Source organism: Camelus ferus, chromosome 5 (assembly GCF_009834535.1).
Source record: "Camelus ferus isolate YT-003-E chromosome 5, BCGSAC_Cfer_1.0, whole genome shotgun sequence".
Classification (NCBI taxonomy): Eukaryota; Metazoa; Chordata; class Mammalia; order Artiodactyla; family Camelidae; genus Camelus; species Camelus ferus.
Window position 1 is genome coordinate 91840478 of NC_045700.1, and position 12254 is coordinate 91852731.

Consider the following 12254-nt stretch of genomic DNA (forward strand, 5'->3'; position numbering starts at 1 on the left):
TCTTTCTGAGTCTTCAGGGTCCAAAAGCATTGCTTAATAATTCTGTTTCTAAAAGGGCATTGCAGCGCGTGACCTCTGCCCATGGCAAAGATCAAAAGCCATTCTCATCTGGAACACATAATACTAGTATTTCAGCACTGCTATTCATCTGTTGTTCTTATGAGTAAATCATTGGCAATGAATTTTTTTTTTTTTTAGTTAATGTATAAATACACGCCCTTTCCTGGGACAGGTTTTGTGCCTGCACTTCTGGCTATCATGTTACATGAGCTTTGAATCCAGGTAGCTGAATTGCTCTGGGCTGCAGTTAATCTGATGGCTCCTGCAATTTTAACCGGCTTCCTTCCTCTATACGTGTGTCTGCTGCTGACACCTGGCTTCGCTGAGGCAGGCAAGCTGCTGGTAGTACCCATGGATGGGAGCCACTGGTTTACCATGCGTTCGGTTGTGGAGAAGCTCATCCACAAAGGGCATGAGGTGGTCCTAGTCATACCAGAGGTGAGTTGGCACCTGGGAAATTCATTCAATGTTACAGTGAAGACTTATTCCACGACTTACACTCTGGAGGACTTCAATCGTGAGTTCCAGATTTTCTCTGATTTTCAGTGGAAAAATCCACAGCTAAGTTTATTTTCTTTCTTAATGAGTCCAGCCAACAAAATTTTTGATGATTTATTTTCACACTGTAGGAGTCTGTTTAAGGACTTAAAATTAGTCAAATACTTAGAAGAGAGTTCTTTTGATGCAGTGTTTCTAGATCCTTTTGATATGTGTGGCTTAATTGTAGCCAAATATTTTTCACTCCCATCTGTGATCTTCAGTAGGGGAGTATTTTGCCACTACCTTGAAGAAGGCACTCAGAGTCCCATGGCTCTCTCCTATGTCCCTAGAGGCCTCACGGCGCTCTCGGATGTCATGACTTTCAGGGAGAGAGTACGGAACCAAATCTGGCACTTGGAGGAACGTGTATTTTGCCACTATTTTTACAAAAACGTTGAAGATATTGCCTCTGAGATTTTCCAAACGCCTGTCACAGCATATGATCTCTTCAGCCAAACATCAATTTGGTTGTTACGAGCGGACTTTGTTTTGGACTATCCCAAGCCTGTGATGCCCAACGTGGTCTTCATTGGTGGCATCAACTGCCAGGAGAGAAAGCCATTGCCAAAGGTAAGTTACTTGTCCTTTAGCATATTAAGAATAATCTAACTTTGGACATTAAAAAAAAAAAAAGATTCCTTACCAAACTGTGATTTGTCATTTATATCCTTTGCATTTGTAATTTCTTTCTGGTTGACCAAATTATTTTGTGCCAATTCATTTAATTGTGTGTTATCAAATTTTATAAAGCTGCCCTCTCTGATATGTATGTATGTGGAGGAGGAGGAGGAGGAGGAGGAGGAGGAGGTAATTGTATATAATTTTCAGGCTGCATTTTTTAATACTGTTTTTGGAAAAATACTGGAAAATATAGTAAGAAATGGATTTTGGTTAATCCAGTGCCACCCCCTATAGGAAAATGCTTTTAACAATTTTGTGTGCATTTTCCCCGATTTTTCTGAAATTATTAATACATGTGCACATATCGAACATAAATTCTCATACTCACTTTGTTAAAATGCAGTCTACCACCAGACTAGACATATTGTTCTTTTCCTTGCTTATTTGACTTGCCAGTAAGTTGTGGACATCTTTACAATCAGTACACACAAATCTGTCACATTCTTTTAAATAGTTGCATAAAATTCTTTACTTTTATTTTGTAGTTTATTCAACTAACCAATATTAATAGCTATTGTTATTGATAGATATTAATAGCTTTTCCCACTTTTGCTTTTATAAGCAAGATTGTATTAAACATTCTTAATTTCTTTACCTTCTTGTGTTTCTATTGTCTTGTTCTTATCTCCATAAGCGAGAGTCCTTAGGAGTAGGGTTGCTGGGTCACATGGGAGGCACATGCTGTATTTTAATAAATTAGACAGATTGCTATCAAAATATTGAACAACTTGATGCTTTGGTCAGAAGTAGGTCAAAAGAGTTCTGTTTTTGCCTACCCTCTCCACCTCCAGATGTTGTCCAAGTTTTAAATTTTTTGGCAAAAAAAATTCTCCATGGCTGTATCAATTTTTATTTCCTGTTTTCATAGATATATTGGCCATTTGCATTCTCTCTTTTGTGAAGTATGTATTCACATTCCTTAATCATTAAAAAATATTTGGTGGGGAGGAGGGTATAGCTTAGTGGTAGAGTGTGTGCCTAGCATGCGCAAGGTCCTGGGTTCAATCCCCAGTCCCTCTGTTAAAAAAAATAAATAAATAAGTAAATAAAAACCTAATTACCCACCCCCCAAAATATTTTTTTAGTGGAAGTATTGGGGATTGAACCCAGTACCTTGTGTATGTGCTCTACCACTGAGCTATGCCCAATTCCCTCTTAAATCATTTTTATAGGGCTTTCTTTTTATAGTTACCATAATTAATAGTAATATAATTATCTCAAGTCTCTTGAGTATTGGGAATATTAACAACTTTTTATATGTGCTGCAAATAATTTTTTCCTTGTGAATATTTTTAATCTCTTTCATCTGCCCTTATATAGGATTTTCATTTATGGGTAGTTCAAACTGGTTGACTTTTCCTTTAATTGTTTCTGGATTTCAGCTTGTTTCGATCTTTCCAAGCTTGACATACATAAGCATTTTTTCCATATTATGTTTTAATGCTTTAATTCCTCCAACATTAATTTTATTTCTTACAATGAGAACTTTACATGGTATAAAGGTCTGACTTTATTATTTTTCTAAATAGACTGTCCATTGTCCGAACATCATTTAATGAAAAATCCTTTTTCATCCATTGAATTGAAACACATTATCATATTTTAAATTTCCATATTTTTTTGCATCTGCTTTTGAACTTTCAGTCTTGTTCCACTGATTTATCTATTCATGTTCCAGTCCATATTTTGATTATGGTAGCTTTGTAATAAGTTTTAACATGTGGTAGAGCATGCCTCATACTCATTATTCTTTTTTTCCAAATTTTCTTGGTGATTCTCATAATTTACTCTCTTTCACAAAACTGCATATTGTTTTATCTAGTTCCAAAAAATAAAAATAAACCACTAGATTTCTGTTAACATTGTGTAAAATATTTTTACTAATTTGAGGAAGATTAACATCATCTTTTTGCTATGCTTTTTCTATTCAGAATATAGTACTTCTCTTTATTTATTCAGATCTTGTTTTATGTCTGCCAATGAAAATCTGCATTTGACTTTGATATCTTTTATTTTCTCTTATTAAAATTTATTCCTAGGCATTTTATTATTTTTGAAACTATCATGAATAGGGCATTTTTTAGAGAATAATTTTGTTTTTTGCACATTTATCTCGATCTAGCCATATTACTAATTTCTCTTGTTAATCTGTACTATTTCTTTCTTTTTTCCTTCAATTAGAAATAATTCTCTCTCTTTTAAAGGGAAATACCAGGGATTAAACCCAGGAGCTCGTGCATACTAAGCTTGTGCTGTACCACTGAGCTATCCCCGTCCCTCTATAAGATTTCCTAGGTGTACAATATTATCTGCAAATAATACCCCCCTTATTCATACCTCTTATTTTGTTTTACTGAAGTTGAATCATTAGTTCAAAACAATTATTCAATAGTTTATGAATAATTTTGAATAGTTGATTTAGCCAGTTTGAATTAGAGTTTAATCACTTGCAGTTGAAAAGTACTTTTCAAACACAGGAGTAAGATTCCTGGCAAATGCATAGTCTATAAATCCAGATAAAACACCTGGTGGCTTATCTCAGCCTATTCTTTTATTAGGGAAGTACTATTCATTTTTATCGATTGACCTGGCTGCTTGTAAGTCTCAGTGTATTTTGTAATAGGGTCATAGTTTCTCATATGTTGAGGGTTCTTTCTGCTTTGAACTAAGGAGTGGTTATAGATGGATTATATGCTCAGTGAGATTACGTTGTGGACACTCTGTTTATGTAGCTCCTACTACTTAAAGCCTAAATCAAGTCTGGCTGGGACAACATTTTGTAAGGGCCTCTGCTCACTTTGCCTTACCCAGTGAGGGCACCAGGACCCTCACATAGTTGAGGAAGTTTCACCCAGATTAGGTACACACACACACACACACACACACACAGACACACACAGAAGCCAAGACGATAGTGTTGGATTTATTTAGTTTAACTGAATGGACAATACTATAGAGCTACAGTCATCAAGAAAGCATGGTATTGGTACAAAAACAGACATATGGGCCAATGGAACAGAATAGAGAGCCCAGAAATGAACCCACAAACTTTTGGTCAACTAATCTTCGACAAAGAAGGCAAGAATATACAAAGGAATAAAGACAGTCTCTTCAGCAAATGGTGTTGGGAAAACTGGACAGCAGTATATAAAGCAATGAAGCTAGAACACTCCCTTACACCATACACAAAAATCAACTCAAAAGGGATCAAAGACTTAAACATAAAACAAGATACAATAAACCTCCTAGAAGAAGACACAGGCAAAACAGTATCTTATGTACGTCTCAAAAATGTTCTCCTAGGGCAGTCTACCCAAGCAATAGAAATAAAAGCAGGAGTAAACAAATGGGACCTAATTAAACTTACAAGCTTCTGTACAGCAAAGGAAACCATAAGTAAAACAAAACGACAACCTAAGGAATGGGAGAAAATTTTTGCAAACGATGAAACCAACAAAGGCTTGATCTCCAGATTATATAAACAGCTCATATGACATAATAAGAAAAAAGCAAACAACCCAATCCAAAAATGGGCAGATGACCTAAACAAGCAATTCTCCAAGGAAGAAATACAAATGATCCACAGGCACATGAAAAAATGCTCAATATCACTAATTATCAGAGAAATGCAAATCAAAACTACAATGAGGTATCACCTCACACCAGTCAGAATGGCCATCATTCAAAAGTCCACAAATGACAAATGCTGGAGAGGGTGTGGAGAAAAGGGAACCCTCCTACACTGCTGGTGGGAATGCAGGTTGGTGCAGCCACTGTGGAAAACAGTATGGAGATTCCTCAAAAGACTAGGAACAGACTTACCATATGACCCAGTCATCCTGCTCCTGGGCATATATCCAGAAGGAACCCTACTTCAAAAAGACACCTGCACCCCAATGTTCATAGCAGCACTATTTACAATAGCCAAGACATGGAAACAGCCTAAATGTCCATCAACAGATGACTGGATGAAGAAGAGGTGGTATATTTACACAATGGAATACTATTCAGCCATAAAAACAACAACGTAACACCATTTGCAGCAACATGCATGCTCCTGGAGAATGTCATTCTAAGTGAAGTAAGCCAGAAAGAGAAAGAAAAATACCATATGAGATTGCTCATATGTGGAATCTAAAAAAAAAAAAAAAAAAAGAACATAAATACAAAACAGAAACAGGCTCATAGACATAGAATACAAACTTATGGTTGCCAAGGGGACGGAGAGTGGGAAGGGACAGACTGGGATTTCAAAATTTGTAGATACTGACAGGCATATACAGAATAGATAAACAAGATTATACTGTATAGCACAGGGAAATATATACAAGATCTTGTGGTAGCTCACAGAGAAATAAAATGTGACAATGAATATATGTATGTTCATGTATAACTGAAAACTTGTGCTCTACACTGGAATTTGACACAACATTGTAATAATAAGATATGTAAAAATGTAATAAATAATGTGAAAAATGTAAAAATAAATGAAAAAAATAGTTAAGCACTTTTCATCACACATGTGCTAAAAGGGAATTTAAGTGATTCCATATAGCAGAGAACATATTATTTTGTTTGTGTAAATTCAAGCTGCAATGGCAGGGATTGGCAAACTTTTACGGAAAGGGCCAGAGTCAATATTTTAGACTTTGCAGGCCATATACAGTTTCTGTCACATAATCTTGTTTGTTTGTTTGTTTTTGTTTGATTGTTTATAAATCTTTAAAAGTGTAACAACCATTCTTAGCTCATCAGTCAAATAAAAATCAGGTCGCTCAGATTTTCCAGTCCCTTTGAGGTGGGGGACAAGATTGCTGGGCCCCCAGGGAAAAGTCAGAGGTACGACACCTGAAGAAGGGGAATCTAGGAGGAAACATAAAATTTAAATATATTGTAATGTTCTATTCACTCTGAAAAACAATTACATCACCAGTTAATAAGAAATATGTTAGTTTAAGTGATGCTCCTGGTACAAAGCAAGGTTACTCAGAGTAGCAATAAGTTTAATGTAAAACATTAGAAAGATAACCTAAGTCCCTCTGGTCGCCTGTGGGCCCATGGTTTCTGTATGCATTTATTTTTTAAGAAAGGTGCTGCGATTGGGTGCAAAGGTCATGTTTTTGCTACTACAGTTTGGGTTCCAAAACTCCCCCTGCACGCATCTTCTCATCAGTAACAACAAATGTATTGGAAACAGTGTAATTCTGCAAACTTCTCAACCCCCAGGGACCCCTCATGTAGGACTTACACATGTCCCTTGACCCATGTGGCTGAGGGGACAAGCGGTCTCTGTCCTGGCCCAACTGGACTGCCCTTTTCCTCAGTTGTCTCACTTCTGGCTCTTTTCTAGGGGCATGGGCAGAAATCTTGTCCCCCACCTCCGAAGGAATGGGACATTTCCTGGGTCACATGGTTGGATTTTCTCTCTACTGCACACCCCAGTCTGGACTAGAGCTTCCCAAAAGAAAAAACAAAAGCCCATTCTTTCTTCCTGGATAAGATACTTAATTCTATAGACTTTACTTGGAACCTATCGTGCAATTTACCAAGAGATATTGAAATATGATGGTTTCCCATTGAAATTTTCCAGGCTTAAGTTTGCAATCCTACTGGGCTAGGTCTGTGCTAAAGGTCAGAGGGCTGGAGCAGTTCTGGTCCAGGGGACAGACTTGGAAAGTGGATCTGAGCACACAATGTGCAGAAGTGCACAGAAAGGGGAGCTTGGAGTCTAGGGAAATCAGGGGGGCTCCAGAGAGGAGGTGATTCAGACCTGGGATGGGAAGGCTGTCAGGAAAACTGAGGAGAGGCATCCAGCCTCACAGATGGTCCATTGCCAGCCCTGCCTTGCCCATTTTGCTCTCTTGGGCATAGGCCGGTGGCATTTTGGACACCAAGGCTCAGACCGGCCACCCTCTCCTCAGGCTGGGACAGAGCCAGGCCCATACCAGCCTTGGAGGGAAGGAAGGAGCAGGGGCTCAACCCTTTCCAGTGTGACCTCTGTCGGGTACCTGGGGCCTTGCAGAGAGGTCCTCGGCTGAGCTCGTATTAACTTGGAATTACTGTCCACAGACTCAAGCTGGTAGAGGCGAGCTGAAGGCTGCCCAGAGGCTCCTGTTTGTGGCTGTCGAGGAGTGACCGTGGGTCTAAACCTTGCGGCTGTCACTCCGCAGACGGTTGTCAGACAGACAGCTGGCAGAGGCGAGCCCTACGCTCCCTGCGGGGCATCATTGCCTTGTCTGTCTCCCTGTGGTGTGTGCACTCTTGGAGGCCAGGGGTGAGTCTCCATCCTTTTTAAAAATAGTCTTGATTTTTTAGAGAGGAGCTTTAGATTTCCAGCAAAATGAGGTAGAAGGTACAAAGATATCCCATGGACCCCTTGACCTTTTTTCGTCCTTGGGGGTCTAGTCCAGTGCTCAGCAGATGTTTGGTGAATGAGGGACTTTTTGGCCTCGTGGGAAAGTGAAATAATGCTCTTTCTAGAAACTGGAGAGCCTTCCACCTTAGGCCTGTTGGAATTAGGCATGGCTTTCTGCTCTTGGCAAGACCAGGCTGTGGTTCTTTTGCTGGCAAGGGGAGGCAAGTTGCAGGACTCTGAGAGGCTGGGCCTCTCCCCTTTGCTCTTTGTCCACAGCCCCACTGGGCACCAGCCAGCTGCTGCCTGCACCTGCCGCCTCTGCCCGAGGGTGAGGCCCTGCAGCTTCCTGACCCCATACCCAGTTTATTGCAGCTCATGGGTCATCTGGAGCAGGTCAGAGATATATAAAACCTAATGGATTTTATAGCCACCACTTACAGAAAGAAATCTATAAAACATATTGAACCATATATGGTTTTACATATGTTTAGTTACATATGTCTATAAGTATCTATAAAATATATGGTTTTATATATCTATTAAAGGATTATATGTATCCTAAGCTTTCCTATAGCTGAAAGTTTATATAGATATTTTAAAATTTATATATTATACATTTATGTATATTTATTTAAATTTTATATAAAATACATATTATATACAGAATTTAAAACATATGTATACTTATAAATATAACTATAAAGTAAGAATAATTCTCAGAGAGCAATTCTGATCTCAAAGAGGACCCTTTAACAAAGAGCCTTTATATACAACATAACTACACAAGCAAATTTTCATCAAAAGACCTAAGGACACCATATATTTCTCCTGCCTTATTTCAGATGGGCAGGCAGTCTCTTGGTAAGACACACAGTTTGCTGAGCAGTTTACCTTGCTTGAGAACAGGAGTCATAGTTTGAATCTCATCTGTCCTAGAAGAAGGAAACATCGATTGATGATAGAGTGTGCGCTGTGTGTAGGTATTCGGGTGTGTGTGCATGTGTGTTTGTGGGCTGTGTCTCAGGATCCCTGGAGGGAGTTTTCTTGAAAGTTTCCTATCACAGAGTCTCCTTGAGTCTGTCCAGGGGGATGATAGTCAAGGATGTAATTAAATACTTTAACAAGGATGGCAGATCATCATTCAGGAGAACTTTAAAATAGTTTTAAAGGGGAAAAAAAAAAAAGGAAATCACTTCCAGTCTTTTTCAGTTTTTGGTGAGTCCCAGTAGAATTGATTACCAGATCCGCTGGGTTCAGTCTATACAATTCAGAGTAGTTGTTCCAGCTCTGGAGACCTGGAGGCAGCATGAGTTTACACAGCAATAAAAGACCTGTGCTTCCTTATTTCTCTGAGATTCTGGCTCCATTCCAAAAGTTAAATTCAAATTTATCTATTAGTGGGGGAATCTAATGCCCCTCACCATGACTGTTTATTTCTGCTTTTAAATTCTCAAAGTTTTCAGTATACCCAAGAAATAGAAATAAAAGCAAAAATAAACAAATGGGACCTAATTAAACTTACAAGCTTCTGTACAGCAAAGGAAACCATAAGTAAGACTAAATGACAACCTATGTAATGGGAGAAAATATTTGCAAACGATGAAACCAACAAAGGCTTGATCTCCAGAATATATAAACAGCTCATATGACATAATAAGAAAAAAGCAAACAACCCAATCCAAAAATGGGCAGATGACCTAAACAAGCAATTCTCCAAGGAAGAATATGAATGACCAATAGGCACATGAAAAATTGCTCAATATCACTAATTATCAGAGAAATGCAAATCAAAACTACAATGAGGTATCACCTCACACCAGTCAGAATGGCCATCATTCAATAGTCCACAAATGACAAATGCTGGAGAGAGTGTGGAGAAAAGGGAACCCTCCTACACTGCTGGTGGGAATGCAGGTTGGTGTAGCCACTGTGGAAAACAGTATGGAGATTCCTCAAAAGACTAGGAATAGACTTACCATATGACCCAGTCATCCTGCTCCTGGGCATATATCCAGAAGGAACCCTACTTCAAAAAGACACCTGCACCCCAATGTTCACAGCAGCACTATTTACAATAGCCAAGACATGGAAACAACCTAAATGTCCACCAACAGATGACTGGATAAAGAAGCTGTGTATATTTATACAATGGAATACTATTCAGCCATAAAAGCGACAACATAATGCCATTTGCAGCAAGCAACATGGATGTCCCCGGAGAATGTCATTCTAAGTGAAGTAAGCAAAAAAGAGAAACAAAAATATATAATATCACTCATATGTGGAATCTAAAAAAAAAAAAAGACAAATGAACTTAAATATAAAACAGAAATAGACTCACAGATATAGAATACAAACTTGTGGTTGTCAGGGAGAGGGGAGTGGGAAGGGACAGACTGGGAGTTAGAGATTTGTAGATACTGATGGGTATATAGAATAAATAAACTAGTTAATACTTTATAGCACAGGGAAATGTATTCAAGATCTTGTGTAGCTCACGATGTGAAAGAATATGAAAATGAATATATGTATATTCATATATGACTGAAAAGTTGTGCTGTACACCAGAAATTGACACAACATTGTAAACTGACTATAACTCAATAAAAATAATTAAAAAATAAAAAAATAAAAGTTATATTTAAAGTGAACTTTAAGCAAAAAAAAAATTCTCGAAGCTTTCAAACATGCACAAAAGAAGAGACCTTAGGGTAATGAATCTCATATATACACACTCAGGTTAAATAATTTTCAGTATTTTTCTGTAGTGATTCATCTATCTCCTTTTTCTCTTTCTTAAACACATTTTTTGACTGTCATTTTTAAAAGGAAGTCCTTGATATGTCATTCCATTCATTAATACTTCACTAAATATAAAAAGTAAAAGACATTTATTACATGACCACATTATCATTATCACACCTAAAAAGAAATTCTTTAATATTATCTACTTTACAGTCTATAATTAATTTCCTCAATAGTCTCAAAAAGAAATGTCTTTTATATATAGGTCAGTGGAATAGAATTAAGAATCTGGAAATAAACTCATACATCCTTGGTCAATTGATTTTTGACAAAGCTGTCCAAATCATTCAGTGGGAGAAGAATAGTCTCTTCAACCAATGGTGCTGGGGACAACTGGATATCTACATGCAAAAGAATGAAGTTGGATCCTTACCTCACATCATATGCAGGAATTAAAGTGGATCAAAGACCTAAATATAAAAGCTAAAACTCTTAGAAGAAAACATTGGAGTAAATCTTCATGACTTTGGATTTGGCAATGGTTTCTTAGATATAAGATTAAAAGCTCAAGAAACAAACAAAAAACAGATAAATTAAATTTCATCAAAATGAAAAACTTTTGTACATCACAGGACATTACCTAGAGAGTAAAAAGACAACCCACAAGATAGGAGAAAATATTTACAAATTATGTATCTGATAAGGTTCTAGTATCTAGAATAGATAAAGAGCTCAAACCATCCAATTAAAAAATGGGCAAAGGTCTTGAATAGCTATTTCTCCAAAGAAGATATAGAAATGGCCAACAAGCACATGAAAATAGGCTCAATATCATTAATTACTAGGGAAATGCAAATCAATACCACAATGAGATACCATTTCACAGCCAATATGATAACTACTTAATAAAAACAAAAATAAGCATTGGCAGAAATGTGGAGAAATTGGAATATTCATACCCTCCTGGTGGGAATGTAAAATGGTGCAGCTGCTGCGGAAAGCAATTTGGTAATTCCTCCTCTATAAGTGAAACAGAAGTACCATATGACTCAACAATTCCACTCTTGAGTATATTACCTAAAGAACTGGAAAATCAAGTACTGAAATAGAGTGGTACAGGGATGCTCGTAGCAGCACCATTCACAATAGCCAAATGTCCTTTAACTGGTGAATGGATAAACAAAATGTGGTCCATCTGCACCATGGGATATTACCCACCCATTAGAATGAATGAAGTACTGATACCTTCTGCAACGTGGGTGAACCTTGAAAACATAATGCAAAGTGAAGGAACCCAGACACAAAAGACTGCATGTTGTCTGATTCCATTCATATAGAAGACCCAGAATAGGCAAATCCATAGAGACACAAAGCAGATTAGCAGTTGCCAAAGGCAGGAAGATAGGGGACTGGGGAGTGACTGCCTAATGGAGAAGAGCTTTCCTCTTGGGGTGATGAAATTGATCCGGAACTGGATAGCAGTGATGGCTGCACAGCATCGCGATGACTGAATTCTACTCAATTGTGCACTTTCAAATGACGAAGATGGAGAATTTTACGTCATGTATACGTAACCAGAATTTTTTTTTAATGGGAAAAAATGTCTCTTGACAGTTGATTTATTTGAATTAGGATACAAACATGTTTCCCATGTTGCATCATTTCTTCTGGTTCCTCCCTCTTACAAATTGCTGTGGCTTATTGCAGTAACTGGATTGGTGTCCTGAAGAACATTTCATGTTCGAGTTTGTCTGACTGCCCCCTTGTGGTGATGTTTAACTTGTTCCCGTAAACTGGAATTTAGTATGGGTTGGATTGATCTGGGTTCCACTCTTTTGACAAGCACACACATCAATAGTGCCGTGGCCTCGGT

The 12254-nt window shown here is 37.8% G+C and overlaps 1 protein-coding gene across 1 annotated transcript in view; it reads left to right on the plus strand.

Annotated features, from left to right (window-relative positions):
* Window positions 1-228: 228 nt before the first annotated feature.
* The window catches only part of LOC102523029 (UDP-glucuronosyltransferase 1-6), a 74949-nt gene continuing 62923 nt past the window's right edge, over window positions 229-12254 (plus strand). The window contains exon 1 of the mRNA XM_006191128.2: window positions 229-1170. Within this exon, the coding sequence (XP_006191190.1) occupies window positions 316-1170 (855 nt within the window). The 5' untranslated portion in view covers window positions 229-315. The remainder of the gene's footprint in view (window positions 1171-12254) is intronic.